Source organism: Solanum lycopersicum, chromosome 9 (assembly GCF_036512215.1).
Source record: "Solanum lycopersicum chromosome 9, SLM_r2.1".
NCBI lineage: Eukaryota > Viridiplantae > Streptophyta > Magnoliopsida > Solanales > Solanaceae > Solanum > Solanum lycopersicum.
This window is the reverse complement of record NC_090808.1, coordinates 15,642,501-15,664,200: the sequence shown is the minus strand read 5'-3', so window position 1 is coordinate 15,664,200 and position 21,700 is coordinate 15,642,501. Positions and strand designations below refer to the sequence as shown.

The 21,700-nt window shown below is 31.7% G+C and overlaps 1 protein-coding gene across 8 annotated transcripts in view; it reads right to left on the bottom strand.

The window, feature by feature from the left end:
• Window positions 1-7,974: 7,974 nt before the first annotated feature.
• The window catches only part of LOC101252915 (G-type lectin S-receptor-like serine/threonine-protein kinase SD2-5), a 15,489-nt gene continuing 1,763 nt past the window's right edge, over window positions 7,975-21,700 (bottom strand). The window contains exons 2-8 of one of the 8 annotated variants that reach the window (XR_002028637.3): window positions 17,040-17,108; window positions 12,761-12,828; window positions 11,783-11,892; window positions 10,398-10,458; window positions 9,987-10,298; window positions 8,350-9,545; window positions 7,975-8,255 (exon numbers count right to left, since the gene is read on the bottom strand). Coding sequence is in view for 3 of the 8 variants with exons in the window: in XM_004246213.5 (XP_004246261.1) it covers window positions 8,532-9,545; window positions 9,987-10,379 (1,407 nt within the window). In the remaining 5 variants the exon portion in view is untranslated. Of the gene's footprint in view, window positions 9,546-9,986; window positions 11,747-11,782; window positions 11,893-12,760; window positions 12,829-17,039; window positions 17,109-21,700 lie in introns of those variants that run through there. The other 7 variants (XR_742978.4, XR_002028634.3, XM_004246213.5 and 4 more) reach the window with 7 other exon arrangements.

Below are 21,700 nucleotides of genomic sequence, written 5' to 3'. Positions count from 1 at the left end.
TGTTGTAATTACAATATATATGAACTTTTTCTTTACCATATTATGTAACAGCTTGAATGATTTAACAAAATGATTGTCATCCACAAACTTATATAATACTAATTCCCTACATCTCAATCCAAAAGCTAAATGTTAAAGATGGTCCCAAACTAAACAAATCGAATCATGCTACTTAACTCATCACGCGTTTTATGTATCCTTTCGATGGCATTATATAGTAGTCCAATCAAAGAGTTCATTTATGTTTTTAAAAGTGAATTTGATTTAGTTTATTTCATTGATGCTTTCCTAGTAACATTATTCGTTTTAAGTTTGCTTATATTATAGATTTCAAATACGAAAAAGGAAAACAATTGTTGTTTGTCAGTAAATGTTCATATAATTTAAGGATAATGCACAAGTACCCCTCAACCTATGCTCGAAATTCCAGAGACACACTTATACTATACTAAGGTCCTATTACCCCCTGAACTTATTTTATAAGTAATTTTCTATTCCTTTTTAGCCTACGTGGCACTAGCTTTAAAAAAAGTCAATAATCGTTGGGCCCACAAGATAGTGTTATGTAGGTCGAAAAGGGTAAAAAATTATTAATAAAATAAGTTCAGGGGGTAATACGACCTTAATATAGTATAAGTGTGTTTCTGAGATTTCAGACATAGGCTGAGGGGGTACTTGGGCATTATCCCTATAATTTACTCAATTTATTTGGGACTAAAAGTCTGAAAATTTCGGAGAGAGTTGTGTCTCTTACTATAAATTAAAAGTGGAAAAATCAGCCAATGAATCCATAATTTACTCAATCCGTCATATTTGAGTCGATTATTGACCCGCCTATTTTTCAGCCTAATCCATTTCAGTTTATAAAAATATGGGCAGATCTTGTAAAAAAAACTACATTAAAAATATTTTTCTTTTTAATTTAATATTATATATATATATCAATAATAAAGAATACGGGCAAACTTTCATAAATATATTATATAAGAAAATATTACCATTTGTAGCAATAACATTTTTTCACTTGATTACTTTTTAATATTATTTAAAATACATTTATATTTTAATACACATTACAAAGAATAATTTTTTATTCACATATAATAAAAGTTTATTGATAGATAATACATTTATCACACATTTTAATACACTTATAATTCAATGTGTCAATATCTAATCAAACAAGCATAATATGTTTTTTTTTAAAATTATTATAATGCATATATATGACATGCATAATTCAATTTTAATATATATTGGAAATTTAACATAATATTTCTATAATGGCTTAAAAAACTCTTAAAGTATTGAAAATGGTACAAAATTACCCTTCATCCACCTATTGACTCCAAAATGTCCTTTTTATCCACCTATTGACTCCAAAATACCCCTGTCATTCACCTTTGAGTTCAAAATTGACCACTTATTTAATGATTTTAAATTTAAACTATTTAAATATTTTTTAAAATATTTGATGCTCAACTATTGGTTATAATTTAATTTTTTTGCATCATTTATAAACCAACTCACAACCCACTCATAACTAACTTAACCCCACCCAATTAATAATCCAACTATTATATCAAAATCGTTATAAACACTACCAAAACACTATGAAATTATAGATTTCTAAAACTGACATCTAAAATTATTTGAGTCTGAATTAAAGCCACAATCAAATTTATGTTGAGCCGCTTATTTAAGAGGACACTTTCAATAGGATTCTCTTTCAAAATTGAATTAGAAATTTATGGTTAAATGTAAAGAATTAATATATCCCGAATTAATTCATGCACTTTTTTAAAATATACTTTTATAAATATTTATGATTTATTTTAAAACCTTGAATATATTATTTTTAAAAAAGTTACCTATGAAGTAACATCACATAATTGAGACGTAAGAATAATTAAGATGAATATAGTCAGACTTTTAAGTTTGTCGGTAATTTTTATTTAGACACTTGAATGTATGATAATTTACTTCTATAGATATTTTCATCTCAAATTTTTAAAAACACTAAATTGGCAGTAGCTTTTCTGTTGTTGCATTAAAAATGTGACAGGTTTATTAATTTGGTGGGTTTAATTAGTAAGGGTGGGTAGTAGATTGATTTATAAATTATACTAATAAGTTAAATTATAACAGTAGTTGAGAGCCACGTATTTAAGAAATATTTAAATAGTTTAAATATAAAACTGTTAAATAAGTTGTCAATTTTGAATCAAAAGGTGGATGACAAGGGTATTTTGGACCCAATAGGTAGGTGAGAAGGGTATTTTGGAGCCAATAGGTGGATGCAGGTTAATTTTGTACCATTTCTAATACTTTGAGGATATTTTAGGCTCATTTTCGATAAAAAAAATGGGCAGATCTTGTACAAAAACTAAATTATTTTTTTTATTTTTAATTTAATATATTATATATATATATATCAATAATAAAGAATATGGGCAAACTTTCATAAATATATTATATAAGAAACATTTACCATTTGTAGCAATAACATTTTTTCACTTGATTACTTTTTAATACCATTTAAAATACATTTACATTTTAATACACATTACAAAGACTAATTTTTTATTCACATATAATAAAAGTTTATTGATAGATAATCCATTTATCACATATTTTAATATACTTATAATTCAGTGTGTCAATATCTAATCAAATAAGCATAATATGTTTTTTTAAAAATATTATAATGCATATATATGACACACATAATTCACTTTTAATACATATTGAAAATTTAACATAATATTTCTATAAGGATAATAAATTAAAAATAATATCTCTAAAATCAATAATTATTTAGGAGTGATTAAAATTTGGCCCAATTCCTTTCCGCAATAACTTTTAGGAGTGTTAATAACTCATGCATTTATTAGTCAAATACATTTAAACCTATTCAAATTTAACCAACATATTTATTTATCACCACTACTATATTATATTTTAGGAAAAATTGTATATAATAGCAAATTAATAATTTAAAATAAATGGAGTAGCTAGGGTTTGATTTAATTGTGCTCCATATCAAACATTTGCAAAAAATTGTCAGGCGCCTCTCTTCCAAGTATCTCGCTTGCCATTCTCCTCCAAACTCTCGCTCGCTTCCTCACTTTTTATACAAACACAAGTGTATAAAAATTGTTTCTAATTGTATAAGCAGAGAAAATTGTACAAATACATGTATTTTTGTTCCCCTCTCTCTCCTCTTCCATATCTCACTCGTCACTCTCCCAAATTTCGCTCACCACCCTCGCCTTTCTCACTTATACAAACAGAAGCGAAATGTATAAATTGCGTTTTTGTTTGTATAAAGCGTGAGAAAATTGTATATACACATGCAAGTACATATATTTTCGTCCTTTATACTTATAATTATACAATAAAAATACTTATCTGCCCAGTTTCTTTTGCCTTTCTCTCTTTCTCATTTTATACAATTTTCAAATTGTATCTATTTTCTCTCTTTCTCGTTTTATACAATTCGATTCAATTGTATATTCCTTGTTAAGTCTCTTTTGTCTTTCTCTCTTTCTCATTTTATACAATTTCAAATTGTATATAATCGTTCTATACACTTATAATTATACAATTCCTTTTATACACTTCGTTTTTATACATTTCTCTGTCCAAGTGTCTTTCTCTTTCTTGTTTTATACACTTGTTTTATACAATTTGCTTCAACTGTATATGTATAGCGAATTATACAATTTTTATGTTTATGAAGCGTAATTATACAAACTTTGCTATAGCATACAAATACGAATTTTTTATTTTCTATACGTAAAAATTGCCCTATATTTAATATATAGGAATAAAGACATAAATGGTGATTCGGTGCAAAATATTGCTAATCGAATTGCCCAAGAAATTGATATCCCGAATTTGTAGACCTTTTTGTTGGTCTTTCTTCTTTCTTTTATGTTCGTTGGTTTTCTCTTTGGGCTTCTTATGTAAATGTATTTTCGGTAAAAAAATATTCAATATTGTATAAATAGTGTATAACTGTATATGATATATAAATAATACAATTATGTATTAGATATATATCAACATTCATATACAGTGATATACAATATTGATAGATTGCACTAGTCCATCTTTCTTAGCAAGCTAGATTTTCTTTTTTCAATTTCAACCATATCAAATCTCCTATAAATAATCTAGGATTTATATGAGCTCCTCTACATGTTCCAAATATTTTGACATATTATTCACTCTGGATAATTTAACTTTATGATATGTTTCAAATATTTTGATATATTATTCGCTCTGGACAATTTAACTTTAAGACATGTTGAATATTATAGTTCGATTTTTGAAAGATTTTTAATTTTAAGGTTTCTTGTTTAGAAATTACTTATTTTTTAATGATACTATAAGAATATATGTATATTGTTGTGGTATTATTAAGATTTCTTGTTAAGAAATTATTCATTAGTCAATGATACTATAATAGTACATGTATATTGTTGTGGTATCATTAGAGTTTCTTGTTCAGAAATTTACTATAAGTTAATGATACTATAAGAGTGTATGCATATATCATTAAGGTTTCTTGTTCAGAAATTACTCATTAGTCGATATATTAAAAATGTATATATATATATATATAATCAAATAATTTTTCCAAATAAAACAACTAAATATGCCATCAAAATAGGGATCTTATCACATTAAAAGTTTCATCAACAGATTTTGTAAACCAAAATGGTACTTTAGGTAGATAATAGCAAAATATTACTTGTCCACGAAATTCTCCAAACAATATATTTGCATTTTGCATAAGACTGTTAGAAATCTTAAATAAAATTGATAACCTCAATCAATAAGTAGTTATTAATTTATCAGGAATGAGCTATTGATTTAACAATTTTGACTTTTTTTTATCATTAGAGTATTGATTATTAACATTTTGAGTTTTTTTTAAAAAAAATAGGATAACTGATAACCCAATAGTAAAATTATATTTATACCATTCGATATATAAAGTCCTTGACGAAAAATTTACAATTTAGTTTCATATTTTTTATTTCTAACAATCTCAAATTTTTGGTTATTCCACAATGTATTAGTGTTGTTTTTCAGCAAGATACAATCTATAAATCCATGTAAATGGTTTATTTGGTTCGTCGTCGTGTTTGTAAATAATTTTCAATCATTTTTTTGTGTCAAATTTTAATGGGTAAATCAATAACGATCATTAATCAATAAGTCAATATATTAATGATTCTATGCGATTTAACATATCGACAAATCAGTAGTAAAAAAGAATCAAAGCGACCGATACGCAGCTCATAGGCATACTCCCTCAGTTACCTTCCAACCGTGCTAGTGTCTAGGCTCAATTGAAGGCAGAAGCTCAGTTTGATTGATGAAGCAGAATAAATTGGGCTTGAGCCCGAATCAGATTATAGCAAACATGTATTATATATTGAATTTTTGACATAAATCAATTTCTTTAAATCAATTAAAAAATTGAATTGTATAAGAAAAATTAAACTAGTTTGCGTCACCAGTTGATTTTAAATTAATTTCAGTTTTTGGTATCCCATTAAGGTGAGTTCCAAATTACAAAAAGGCTGCAAGTTGTATTTGAAATTTCTAGTTTGGAGTTTTCAAATCCTCGTTACTTTTATCAATTTGAATTCGATAAATGAACTTACAAAGTTTTTTTTAACACTTACAAAAACTCTTGATTTATTAAGATTTTGTTTTTGCGAAAAAAAAGAAAAAGAAAAGGTTTAGAGACTTATTTATATTAGGCCTATTAATTTGCGGGGAAACTAAGGAAATAATCCATAAAATAAAAATAATTACAAACACAAATCCCTTTACATTCGTATTCCACTAAATAATTACACTATATATTTCCCTACTAATTTGAGAAAATGAAGCGACTAAGCAAACTTATACTGTTTAATTACTCATCACAACTATACTTTCTATAATTACCACTCGGAACTAACATTATACATTAATTACTTGGGCTGGTTTCGAGTTTGTATAATTAGTCAGGTTTGTATATGTATTAAATTCACTAGAATATACAAATACATATATATAATGTACAATTATTTAACGTATATACATATGCAATTCACCTCTCCCACTCTCTACCCTCTCTCGCTCTCCGCTCTCCTCCCTCTCTCAATCTTGCTTTCCATATATACAAATGTATATGTATAATATACAATTATATACATATACAATTCACCTCTCTCTCACTCTCTGCCCTCTCCCACTCTCTGCCCTCTCCCACTCTCTACTCTCTCCCGCTCGGCTCTCTCCTCCTTCTCCCAATCTCTCTTTCCATATATACAAGTACATATGTATAAAATGCAATTATCTAACCATTATACATATACAATTCACCTTTCTCTCACTCTTCCCCCCTCTCTCTCCTCTCTCCTACATATAACATGTAGCGACAAATTGTAATTGTCAAATTATAGCTATGGAGAGTAATTAACTATTTATTAAGTGACTTTATGTGAAAATTTTCTAATAATTTCGCTTAACTGATACTAAATCAATATTATATATTGTATTTGTATCATTAAGGCTGACAATTTTGTCGAATTGATACTAAATCAGTTCTATATACTATATTAATATCACTAAAACTGGTAATTTTGCTGAGTAAATTCTAAATCAGTATATATTCTGTATTTGTATCATTACGATTTCTTGTTAAGAGATTACTCATTAGTCGATGGTAATATATATATATATATATATATAACTTAAGATTGACCAGTATCATGTTAAATATTTACTTTCTTTCATTTGCTTTACTTCCCATTATTATAAATTTACATTGTCTTTGTTTTTGTCATGATACATTGCTTGACTATAACTTATAACAACTGAAAAGAAGAAGAAAGAAAGGTGAGGGAGATGTGTTTTGTGTATAGTATGAATTAGAAACCTCTAATTTATTGATTTTAAAGCTAGAAAATGGTCAATAGGGATTGTGGTGGAGTGACAAGTACTCTTTCATCCTTAACTAAAGATCTATTCCATATCTAAAGTGTTGATGATTGAACAAACTTTGGACCTAATCTTTTAACGAGATTGTGAATTTCTTATAGAAAAAACTACATTTGTCCAAAAGACCGCAAAACATGCTATGGTTGGTGCGCCACTCCCATGCCATGGTACAACATTCCCACAACCAAAGAAATTGTTGTATGTTTTTGCTCATCCTATAAATATGTGTATCGTCACATATCACAAACAGGCTTTTTCATAGAGATTTCTCCCAAAAAGGAAAAAGCCTCTGGCAATGGAATGTTGCTCAAGAACAAGCTAAAGAATCTGATAGAGTTATCATTGTTCTTAGTTGTTGCTAGGATTTGTATTTCAATGGTTAATCTTGTGAGATCTATTCCTAAGTTATGAATGAAGTATATTAGTTTTTCATATTAGAATACAACAAAGATTAGCTAGAGTTAGCTGTGTCGGGTTCTTGAAGTCTAGATCGACTAGAGTAGTTAGTTTAGTGGGCAATAGAGCTATTCTTTAGAAGTTACTGGTAATAGAGTTGCTACATTAAAGGGGAAGTGATTAAAGTGTTCTAATTTCTAGGTTACATGAGTTTGTAATCTGAATCTTTGCTCCTTCTATCATTAAATGGAGTTGGGTTGGAAACCATACGAGTACAAGTCGTGGTTTTCTCTTCCCTTGAGCAAAGGGGTTTTCACATAAAACTGTTGTGTTTTTACCTTGTGGTGTTTACTTTCTGCATTTATTTTCGGTCAAGGGACCTAGTCAAGTGACTGTTCGTGGACATATACACAGTACACACCATCAATCACCTTTTGGTATGAAGCCGCCTTTGTTAAGGAGTGCTTTCCCCCCTCAATGTGGAATTTTCTAACACAAATTCAGATTTAGTCAGTCTTCAACGTGGGTACCAAACATGGTTGGAAAACCATAAAAAGAAAAGCCAGAAAATAAGGAAAGAACTGGTATGCTAGTTGCTAAACACCAGATATTACAAGTGTAGATTTTGTTCATTCAAGGTGAATAGTCACTGAGCTATGAAGAACTTAGATGAAGCATGAATCTCTCTTTATCTAGCTATAACAAATCAAAAGAGAATTGCAAGAATCTAGCTTACAAATTGAGCAAAACAACTTATATATTTCATAGTAGGGACATTTGGCCGCGCATTTTGTAACTCAAGCTTTGCTCGATTTTTGAAGTATAGAATATCGTAGACGTTTCTCTCCAACCTTAGACATCAACATATTCAACTTGTCAGTTCAGGAATCAAAAAATCTTTTGTGAAGTAACAACATTTTAACCCTGAAAAGATAGCTTGCATACCTTTGACACTTCTATTTCTTCGGATTCTGCTCAATCTCAGGCATTTCATCAAGCCAAACCAAGTTAACAAATTAACTGTTTGGTTACAATTTTAGTATCTGTCACTCGAGTTCATGAGAATTGGTCAATGACTATCTCCATGTAGAAAATGTTTTCATGAAAACAATTCCATCTATACAATGTCAATTGCTGTGACCGGTATCTGGGCACGACTTTCTTCTCTTTCGTATTATATAGTATCCAACTCCTCCTAAAACAAGTATCAATACAACTCCATCAACCACTCCTACAACAATCGGAATCCATTTCTTCCAATGCGAGTGCTTATCATGACCTTGATCAGTCCCTTTTGGTACCTTTACCATATAACTCAGTCTTCCATCTCTTTCGATTTGTTTAACTCCTCTAGCTAGTCCATACATATAGCATTCTCCAGGTTTCGCAGGATCATCCTCGAAAGAAAAATGTAATGCTGCAACACATGTACAGTTATCCAAGCACAAATTTGCACATATTTCTTTGGTCACGTTAACCTTATAAGGATTGCTTTTTAATACACTCGTAACGCCTTGTAATTCTAGCATTTGGGAATCATTTCTTCCACAAATTCCCTCTGTTACATTTTCAGTGCAATCAGAAAGCAATCCATCTCCTCTTTTTATTAGTCTAATGCAAGAACACTTCTCTGAAAATGTACAAATACCATGAGGTTTACATGCCAACGGAAGATCACAACTAGTGTTTAATGCTTGATATGAAGCTTCAAACTTTCCTTTGTCATATGAGTAATAGTAAAATCTCAAATTCCCTGTGCTATTTCCCAATGCTAAAAATCTCAAGGGCTCTGTCTTGTCTGATGTTATCCTTCCAATTCTATAGTTTTCGTTGTTGAATATCTCTAGCGCGTTAGAAGTTAACTCAACATACGTGATATTCAGTCCATCTAAGTCCAAAGGTGTATATTCCCAGTACGAGTATTTCAATTTTTCAGAGGATAAGTACAATGCAATCTTGTCATACTGAATCTCAAAAGAATATGACAAATTAGAGTTGCTAGGGAAAGACGTTAACCGAGTTCTTGAGCTTAGTCTCTGACCCCAAAGCATAATATTTGTTGGAAAATTGAAACTTTGCCATTTAATCAAGTTCATAGCATCAACTAACACCAAATTACCTGTCCCAAGTAAGTCCAGTCTCTGCAGAAGAAGTCATATTTTAGCATACTAAGCCATGCTATTTTCCATAAGAAAATTCAATATTTTTGTTGCATATAGGCATAATATATATATATATATATATATAATATATACGTGTTCTTCAACTTGGCTTCAGTTGACATCTATGTCCTCCAACTTTGGGTATGTACAACTAGACACTTAAAGTTGTATAAAATTGAACAAAATAAACACATGCGTCTTACATGACATCCTACATAGCAATTTCGTATCCTACATGGCGCCCTATGTATTATTATGCAACGTATTACGTGTGTTTCTACTTATTCAATTTTATACAAAATAAGTGTCTACTTGTGCACACTCAAAGTTGGAGAACATAGATGTCAGCTAAAACGAAGTTAAAAGACATATTTATGAATTATGCCTACGATTTGTATCTAACGATTGACAACTAATTACCTGCACACCTTGTCCTGAAGTTCCAGCTTTCCATCCAACTCTATCATCTAGACCCCCTTTCAACAATAAGTCTCCATACTGAGTTAGCTGAAGTGTACATTTGTCTATTGTGTAGAATTGTGACAAATGACCAGAACTCCAAACCTTTACATCTCCCAGAAAAACATCAAGTGAACATGTGTATTTATCATTACTGGCTTCAACACTGATTGCACCTCTAAAATTTGGTCCAATTTGGTTGTGATCAGTTTCCATAAGAAAAGCCCTGCCTATAAATCCTCTGCTATATGATGTTGGTATAGCAAGACTTACCTGATAACCAATGTGAATATCAGAGGTGCAGTAGCCATGAGCCAACCAGCAAATGAGAAAAAAAAGCTCATAAATTTTCATGTGTGGAATGTCACTCACTAGTTTAGGCGCCGCCTTCCAGACTTCTATAAGCGGGCGGTTTTAAGTCCAGAGCTCTATTCTGATTACAGAGTGCACGTAGCCGACAAAGTAGGTTAGCAAACTGGCGAATCAATAGGCTTTGCTCCGGCCATTGTTGTTGTTAGAAAAGTATAAATTAAACATGACGAAAGAAAATAAAAAGTTTGGTATGATTATAATGTTACAATATTAGTAGTGTCTCCCCACTCCTTAAAACAGTGACTTGACTATTAAGTGAGTCTTTTTAAATGTTTTTGTATTCATCTCTCTGTATTGTTCTTATTGAATCAAATAGTACATAAAAGGTACTATTAATTAAGAGACAAAAGGATTACATTGAAGTGTAGTGGTTTTGTGGTTAGCACTTTAGCATTTTACCAATAAATGATACTTATGAAAGGCAAAAGCTTTTAAAAGGTTGTTGCTATTTTAGACAGTTGAATCAAATAAAGAAGATATTATATCCTATGGTCCCTATGGTGGACTGAATTTAGTGGACAATGGAATATTGTCTTGCTTTCTGAAAATTTAGGTTTACTGGTGTTAGTCGTTGTATTTTACTTGTCATCATTTGTTATTTATTATGTTTCAATTATCACTCTTTTTACGATTTGTTATTTTTCGTTGTTATTCTTTATATTTGGATTTTTCACACTTAGTTTTTCTATCTCCACGAGATAGTAATAAATTTTTGTACACTCTACCTTCATTATTTTAGTTAATGGTCTGTTAATGAATAAGTGAGCTGTTGAACATGATTGTTGCTAGAGGATTATAGAAGGTCATTAGATGTAAAAAAAGTTAATCAATTATTATAATTGATAATCAACATGAGACACCATTCAGTATATCTGGGGCCTGAGTAGGTAGTAATGGATTGTGAAAGGGACCCATAATTCCCCCCTTTTGTTTTCTTAAGATTACTTTTTGGTTTTGTGGTTTGGAATGCCCACTTTTTGAGTGTTGTTTTGTTTTGAGTGAGAGATGAATTAGGCTGTGTGGATGACATATGGGGTCAATTCTGAATTATACTTTATGCCCATTATATTTGCTCACGCTTTTGTGGCGTCATACTGACATATTATAACAAGAAAAGGAGGAGGATATCTCCAACGAGAAAAGTAACTATTAAATTTTATAATCACAATTATCGAATCAACACTTAACATTCTAGCTCATGCAATATCTTCCCGTTCTAGCTAGAATATGAGAACACAATAGAATAAAATCAAAGTCTCAAAATAAATCAATAAATAGTGGAAGTCTAAATTATTAAAAATTCAAAATTTGGAACTCATCATACTGAAATATCTAACTAAAATTTCTAAGAGTAGCAATAACAAAATAATAAATAGTTCAAATACCTCGAGAGAAAGACATATAGTCAATAACAAGATTTACAGTATCGCAGATGAAAGTAGCTCCCCTCAGATCTGGAAGCAACTCAACTAGATGCGAGGTCTCGTAGACATCTCTAGATCACATTCCACATTTAAAGAAAGTGAAGAAATAACGTCAGTACACACACTATGCACTGATAGGCATCATAGCTTGACTAAATACTTTATCTATGACTCATACATTTGAAAAAGTCTTAGTAAAACCTTTCCCTTATGAAATAAGGGAATGTCATGGAATGTGGAAAATAAGAATAAAATTAAGATATGGAATGACAACTGGATTGAAACCTCATACTCTCTTCGTAAATCAATCAAAGTTCCTCTAAATAAAAATGACTTCAACACATCACTATCACAACTTATCATTAATAATAACTGGAACTTATCAAAATTATCCTTCGAGATTCCTAAAACAATAAGTGAGGCAATTCAAATACCTACATCCGAACCTCTCCCCAAAGAAGTGATAATTATTCTTGGACCAAAAGCAACGATAGAAATATTAGCACCAAAGGGGCTTACAATATTTGTATATCAGAAACTTGTAATCCCACTATCAATAAGAACCTCAATCACCACTGGTATTAAAAACCTTATCTATACACAAAATAAAAAGTTTCCTTTGGTTGTCAACTTTAGAAAAACTCCTGTCACGACCTAGGGGTACCCCCTAGATGTAACATGGCACACAAGATCCCGAGAGGCCTCCTATAAGACATTTAACATTCATAGTCAAGATAATAGAAAATCGATAAAAATTTCAACCATTTTCAACACAATCAAAGTCTTTATCAAACGAAGCAAAAGTCTAATATACTTGTCTCAAAAACCATCTAATACAATAGAATCATTGGGACACAACCCATACAACAATGTTCAATCCTACATGAAGAAAACATAAGAAAAGTAGTGGTCACATCTTTTAATGCTATGAGGACTCACCAATCTTCAACCTTGCCTCTACCATAGATCCTAGGCACGAGGATAAGAGTCAGAAACATCGTCGAACCCTACATTTGGATAAAAAATGCAGGCCAGTATATGCATTAGTACAAAAATGTACTAAATATGATATCTCGCGTAAACATCAACATAAACATAAGAGTTAGACAACATAAGTCATAAAAGCATAATCAATGTACATAATAGATCATTTCCACATAAAAAGAATACTTCTTGAACTAACCTCAATACTTCTTGAACTAACCTCAAATCATCCTTACCCATCATGGAAGGTAACTCAAGCAATAACACAAGCTCATAACTTATGATAACATAGTCTAGCTTACCTTTTATAGACATGGGGAATCGCCTCTTGCCTTATTATAAAGGAACAAACGTAGTCACATCTAGCCCTTCATAACCTTTGGATCACAGGTACTCGCCTCTAGTCTAACATCATGTGACATGGGTATTCACCCCTTGTCTTTCTATAAGGATCATGAGTACTCGCCAGTTGTCCAATTCATATCTAAAGAATATGGGTAGTCGCCTCTTGTTCAACTTCAAGGAATAAGGGTAATATATTCTTATTCTATTTTAAAGGATATGGGTGATCACCTCATATTCATCTCATTTAGAGGTCAAAGGTAAGCAATATAATCTTTTTAACCTAGAATCATTTATTGTACATAAATAATCAATTAATGTGGAAACTATCTCTTCCACAAAATTACATCAAGAATCAACAATTGACAACATTAGCTTTACTCTCAAAACACTATATCTCATATTCATTCTGTATGCTTTACTCTCAAGCAATTCAATATCATAATCATCTCATAAGCATCAATCTCAAAGAAATTTTAATCATAATTCATCAATCCTACAAGGATACATCTAAACCCATAAATCTTCCTTTCATAGAATCAAACCCAATTATGTCAATTCCAACTCTAAAACATGGGTAAAAAACGGGACATATAAATTCATCCTAAAAACATGTATTCCTATCAATTCAATTATAAGCAATCTTATTCACTCTATTGGATCAACATTCGTCATGACCCACAACATTAGAAGAAAACCCTAACTCAAATTGAGGAATTTCTACTTTTAGATTGTGGAATCTAGGGGACTACATGGAAGAAAGGATTCCATGAATAAAAATCCATCACAATTTCATATCAAATCCCACAAATTCTTGAGCAATGGAGACTTGTCCTTAATCCTAGCTTCACCTTTCTTCTTCAACTTCTGGAGAGAGAAATATTTGAAGTAGAAAAACTTTTGGTTTATTTTGGTGAATTTCAGAGAATGACTTGAATGAACTAATTTGAGGTTTAAAACCTTTATATAGGGGGTCCTAAACATAGGCAAAACGACATAGTACTAATATAATTTAATTAGGAAAAGACCCAACTAACCCTGAAACTTTAGCTGCCAGCATGACCTACGAGATCCTACTAACGGACCATGGTCAGGACGATGGACCGTCCTGCACGACCTTTGATGGTGGTCAGAAACCTTCTTTTTGCCCAGTGAACTATGGACCCCGACTATGGACCACGTTTTGACCTATAGTTCATAGTCAGGCTGTGGTCATGAGCCTCTACAACCTTGGCAAGGTTGCCAGACCACACTACGATATGTGGTTCTATCCACGGGCCATGGTTAACCTTCTTGGTTGACACTTGCAACTTCCTAAAAATTGTTTCATTTCCCATTTCCGGATACGTGGTGTTACAACTCCGATCATTAGCCATGTACAATAGAAACATAATAAACTATACAACTTGCTACTCTTCTACAAATAAAGAAGCAAATATAACTCATATTATTATTAATTGTCCATATGCAAAAAATATATAGAATAAGTATGGCATTGTCATCACTAGAAAAAATATCCAAAATGAAATTCAAAAATTATGCTCAATAAGGCGATACACTTCACTATCTAACTCACAAATAGTACCCACTCCTAGCCTAGTCCCGATAATTCTCTGGAATATCTGAAAGAACAAGATCAATATGCTCTTTAAAAACCAACACACTAGTAGACTTCCTAGTACACTACAAAGTATCTCTTTCCAGGCAATAGAGTACTATCATTTATTCACTCCGACCAAAAAACTCCCTTGATTTATGACCCTGTAGCATGACACCGTCCGCCTGAAGGAATGCTTAAACTAAATTTTGATGGTTCTTTTGATAAAAACTCAAAAATGGGTGGAAAGGGTGGAGTAATAAGGGAACAACTAGGTAGTTCGATTATAGGTTTTTTTTGTAAAGTAAAAGTCGTTAATGACCATCATGCGAAGCTACTAGCTTTGCTTCAAGTTTGAACCTAGCGCATAAAATAAACATTAATCATTTGCTTGTGGAGACCGACTCTCAGGTATTAATTTACACCTTGGAAAGTGCTAAACCAACACATTCACACATTTAATCGGATTGTAGGTCAATGCTCCTATTGATGGGAAGATCAACAATGAAGCTTATAATAAGGGAGACTAACTTAGTAGTAGATATATTTGCGGAATATGTAAAGAAGACTATGCATTCAAATATGTCTATGAACAAATTGTTTGTTTTTGAAACATCTCCTTCCTTTACATCAAAATCTCTTGAAAGAGATGCGAATTAAACTATATCGTTTAGATCTATTCCTTTTTGTAAGGATGAACCGTATATTTAATATATATATATATATATATATATATATATATAGATAGATAGATAGATAAAGCTTCTGGAATTTTCAATTTGTATGGCCTCAGTAATGAAAATATTTTCAAACTCGTAAGTCACACTTCATCAAATTCATCACAAATCATTAGCAAATCAATATGGAAATATACAATACAACTCAGCATCCTTTTTGACATATCACAATCCAACATCCATAGGGGACCAAGTAATATGGTATCCAACCTACACTTGGAATTATAATGCATTCAATTATAAAAGTGTAAGTATATATAAACCCATATTATCCGTCGACAACTTAATGTTTTGATTCATGATTGCATAAAACCATATTATCCGTCGACAACTTAATGTTTCGATTCACGATTACATCTGGAAACCTTATCCTCTGGACTTTAGCTTCTCTGTTTTTTGAATTTTGTCTCCAACACACCTGTCTTTCCTTCTTTCACAGAGGAGGAAAGAATAATCTTTCAAGCGGATAGAGACCTGAATTTCCATTAGATTCATTCCCAGGCTTGCTTTGTTGCAACAAGATGATTAGTCCGAGAGTGCTGGAGAAAGTGGTAAAAACTTCTCTTATTCGATCACCGAGAAGTCAGACAACTCTAAAGGAAAAAGGTCTTGATAGGGGTCGTCAGCGTCGAGAAGCGGAGGTGAACAACAAGGACTATACATATCTTGTAGACGATATCCCACCCTACTTCCATAAGGAAGGATTCAGGCTTAACCCAACTCGACCCTGCCTTCCTCTTGTAATTGATCCTTCTTTTGTGCTACGCCTATCCATCCGTCACATTGACATCCAACCAGGTGATCTTTTAACAACACTATATCTTAACTAGTTTATCAAAATTATGAAACTCTAGGCATCAATTATCAATCAATTTAAGTCATCAAATTAAAACACTTGTCCAAAATACAAACAACTCAATAAAATCATGAAAATTATATATATCCTGGCCTTTTTTGTGCAATTATTGTATCTTTTAGAAATTTCCATCTCTCAAAATCACGTCTCACTTTCGTTTGTGCATAGATGCTAAACAATTTTAATTTTGCTCATCTAGTTATAACCTGTTGAGGAACCTAGATGTCCACATATTGTATCAGTATGGTACCTAATATATTTCCATACATAACCACACATCCTTAAGATCACATTGGACTCAATCCACTTATCATCCAAATAGTGAATAAACTCACCTAATTTTATCTTCTTAGAAGATCTAACAAAGTTTTAACATATTAGTTTATCAAACCAGAGATTTCCATGATTTACACTAGTCCATTCATGGAGTTTTATCCCTACTAACGGTCATTATTTAAAAATGAATGTGATGACACTTGTCTATTCACACCAAAACAAGTCAATCTAAATCCAAATTAAAAAAAGATATGTGGAAAATAGTAAAGCAAAAACAAGATGAATGTGGAACAGTGATTCATTCTAACAATATAATACTCTAAAACCTGTTTGTCATATATGTACAAACCACTAATGAAAGTTTCTCAAGTAGAACAATGCTTAAAGAAAATGAGAACAAGGTCCGGAAAGATGACAATCAACTACCTCTCAAATACTTCAGTGGGCATCGTATTTCAGGTGAACAAGGAGATCACGCGGCTTTACGCTCGAAACCTTCACAAGTGTAGAAGAAAGGGATGAGTACCAATAACACAGTACAAAACAAGCAACCTACTAAACAAAGCAACTAGCTAGAAATCAAATACCCCTTGCACTCCAATCGAACCTCCTCAAACTACAACCTACATAGAAATTAGTTCAACCTATCGATTCTACAGTAGACGTCTCACAAGCCCAACATTCACATTCAACGTTTGATCTTCACAATCCAAAAATCAAGAAAATCACATAAGTCAAGCTTAATGACAAGTAGTTCAGTCACACACAACAAGTACAACACTGTCAAGTATCAAGCAAGTCAAACACAAAAGCATTAGATACAACAAGTCATATTAATCAATCTCTTGCCATAATAATTTTCCATCGGTGAAATATTACTAGCCATAACCATTTTCCATCAGCTTTAAATAACATCACTAGCCATAACCATTTTCATCAGTTTTATATCAATAGTCGGAACCATTCCCCATCGGCTTTATATCAAATCAATAGCCATAACTATTTCCCATTGGCCTTATATTATTAGTCGGAACTATTATCCATCGGCTATAATTATATCAAATCACTAGTCAGGATCATTTCTCATCAACTTTATATCATTAGCTGGAACCATTATCCATCAGGTTTATATCACTAGTTGGTTAAGAACTCGACATCATAAATCATCACATGTCTTATCATAGTGCTCAGAACTGATGCATACAAGCAATATCAGACCACACAGAAGATACAACAATTGATAAAAGTTTAGTCCACAATCATGCTTTCAAGCATTTCATCAATTAATCAACAAGGGTTACAATAAGGTAATTTACATTATCATATTCAACACATAGAAATTTTCATTTCAACCCCTTTTTACTCATTTATATATACAATTGGACAATTAAGCCCTTCACCTCCTCCTCATTACCCCCAACACATAATCAACGAAGGAAGAATATGAATTCAACTAGAAACAAGGTTTAGAAATGCACTTGACTGAATTCAATTAGCAATAACTCCAATAGTTGAGTCATCCCCTTCTGAATTGCTTCAAAAGCCACACAACCCATGCACAAGAAAATATTCTTAATAAATTTGTGGAAATAACAATATCCACATAATTACTCTTTCAAGGTGGATCAATCAACACAAAATCTAATTCTACAAGTAAGGTTTGAATCTAGAATTTAATACTTGAAAACATTGCTCAAGTGTTAAGAAATTCATTAGGGAAAACCATTTTGAAAAGGAACTTAAAACCAATTCATAAACTCCATTTTAGTTCGAACTTCGGTTCTTGAAAAAAACTCATTATTCACCAATCAAAATACCATATTTTTAGGTTAAAACTCATAATTAATTAATGAAAAATAAAGGTTTACGATCAAGAAAACTTACCCAACTGACCTGTCACCAAAAAGTCTTTGAAAATTTGCCACCAAGGGTTCACCAAGTTCAAAAATGGTGAAATGGATCTTAAACCCAGAAATGGAAGGCCAAAACCCTTCTATGATGTCGTACAAGGGACTAAAGGTTCACTTAAGTGAACCCCACTAAAAGCACGAGTCTCTTTTAAGCAAACAATTCTTCGATTATTTGAAGATCGCGATCGTGAATAGGTATTTCGCGATCGCGAAGGTCAAAGGAAGTTGAACCTTCGCGAAAGAGAACAACACCTTGTAAAAGCGAGCTCCTCCTCACGATAGTGAAAGAAACCAAATTCAGGTACAAGAAAAATCAGCCAACCCTTAAAACATCAAAAGGACCATCGGTGCTCAATACTACTTCCAATAATATAACTCGTGCTACGATTTAAAAAAATATTTACTTGTACTAAAAGTTTGAGATTATTACTCAAAATGTTCTCTTAAAGGAGATAGTTCTAAAAAACTTCTCATGAACTCATTTGAAAATTGATGTTTCCGCTCATTTTAAATGTAAAAATATTTACTCTTCGAAACACTTAGTTCCTTTATATTCATTTTAAAAACATGAATTCAAATCTCCTCATCCTCATATTTAACTCAAGTCTTAAAACAAGTTTTTAAAGTTTGTAAAAGACTTCTCAAAAAGACTCGAAAGCCTCTCAAACGTGACTCTTAACATTTTCTTGAATTTGAAATATGAATTCAAGAGTTATGATTCATGATATAAAGGATCTTTTGATGATTAGATGTATTTTAGAATAGTTATAATAAGGAAGAGAGTGAATATATTTTGAAAAATAACTCAGATGAAACGAACAATAGAAAACGACGGGTAAAGGTGACCCTGTCGCACTGAGTGGCCCGAGACACTAGCCCTAAACTATAGAGAACTATTTTTGTTGCACTGCTGGTGCGCATTAGTGGCGTGTCGCCCCAGCCCCTGCCCAAAAAACTCGATGAATGTTCCTAATCGATTTTTGTCTCTAATTCACCTAGAATCAAGTGGTTTCTTCCAAATTTCATTAAATTTATTTACCCAACACAATTTCATGAAAATCATTCAGACTCAATATACGGAGAAAAAATTACATGGTTGGAGTGTGGGTGAACGAACCCAACACTATGAAAACTGACATACCTTGAAACACAAAACCTCAAGACTATGAAAACCTACATATCAAAGAATGAAGCACAAAACCTCAAGAACTCCTCAAATTGTCAAATTATTCAGACTCAATAACGAAATTACGGATGAAAAGTCACATGGTTGGAGTGTGGGTGAACGAACGCAAAACTATGAAAACTTACGTACCTTGAAAGGATTTAATCCTTGGAAAAACTCCTCAACGATTGCAAGAATCTTGAATGAACGATTGAACTTCTCTTTTTTTATCCTCTTGAATTTCTCTCTAAAACCCTAAGAGTGTTTTTGAATTGTGAAAACTGATCAAAATAATTTTAGACCCCTAAAATATTACTAGAAATTAGTTAGGCTAGTAGGGTAAGGAAAACAACCAAAATACCCCTCCTTCGTTCGGATGAATTTCCTTAAACGAATGGGCTGAACTCAAACAAGTATATCTCCATCATTTGAACTTATATTTTAGAAAATTTGGTGACATTGGCAGGAGGAATAAAAGATCTTTCATTTTATATCTCACAGGCCACTTAACTCATAATGTATTGAAAATTATGGTTGTTTGAAGTTGACCCAAAACTCACTATTTAACACTAACAAATTCTCGATTTAGCCCTTTCCACACAGGTTCTTGCTAAAATTAGTTCTTTCTACGACCGATGTGTTACAATATCTCTCCTTGGAAATCTTCATCCTATAATGAGATTACTTTAAATAGAACAAAGGGTGGCAAAATCTAACATCCAACTCAAACACCCAACATGCAATTTAACACAACATAACATATTAATTTAAAGAGTGTTTCACTCTATTGCAGGTTACACAAAAGAATTTTGGTCAAGAAACGATAGGTGAAGCTGGAATAGCCTCTGTCAAATCTTTGAAGCGGACACCGATCAAAGAACTTCCATCAGAGTCAAATGGCTCAAACCACCTAGAAATTTTATTAAGCTCAATTGTGATGGAAATTGCGTTCAAGGAAGTTGTAGTGGAGGGGGACTAATTGTTTTATTTCAGAAAAGAAAAATATTTTTATATCAGTTTTATATTTTTTTAGAGTCGCCACTTAATTTTTGAGCAAAAGACAAGAAAAAACTTAGTTTTCGAAAAGATTTAAACATGAAAACTTTTAGAAAACTTTACCTAAAATATCCATTAACATGATTTTCCAACAATTAAATTGTTTGGCTAAAATGTCTAACTCATTTTGAGATAAAGAAATACTTAGAGTTGTTTGAAAAGTGAAGTATCAATTTTATTATCTAATTGAGATTTGCAAAATTTATTTATTTATTTTTAAGTTTATTTATACTTGGTTGATTTAGATAAGTGATTAAAACGAGGTGGTGTCTTGTAGGGATTTGAAATTTCCTAACTTAAAACTAGTAGTAGATATCGACAAGCAAATAGACGAAAGTAAAAGGAGAGAGTGAGAGAGAGTTGGGTCCATATCCGGTTTCTTTCTCCCTGGACTGGTATTTGGACCCATTTCTTTTGGGGCCTTTGACCCATTTCAATGGTACGTGTCCTAATGAGCAAAATAATAATAATAAGACAAGGGCTTAGGACTAGAACAACAAAAATACAAAATTCTAAGGAAATAAACTTGGGCCCTTATGGCTCACTCTCTTCCTCTTCTTCCACTTCAATTCCTTTCACTTAGGGACCTGTACACCTTTTCGAAACTTATTCTTCTAGTTAATAGGCTGACTCGAATAAGGGAATTTGAGCTTTGATTACTTTATCGAAATGTAAGAGGGAGTTCATGGCGAACTCAGATAAATTTCATATAAAAAAAGTAAAGTCACATTAGCGATGGATAAAAATATAGAGCACACTTTATTTTATTTTTCTTTATTATTATTTTATTTATTTCATTGTTTACATAATACAGTGAGAAAAAGAAGAAAGAAAAAGGGCTACTTCGGTTTTCACTCACGAATACTGCCAACCAATTTCCGGAAGATCAAAATAAATCACATGAGTCATTCAAACAAAGATGTTAAGACAAAGAGTACATTTTGATCACTGTAAGC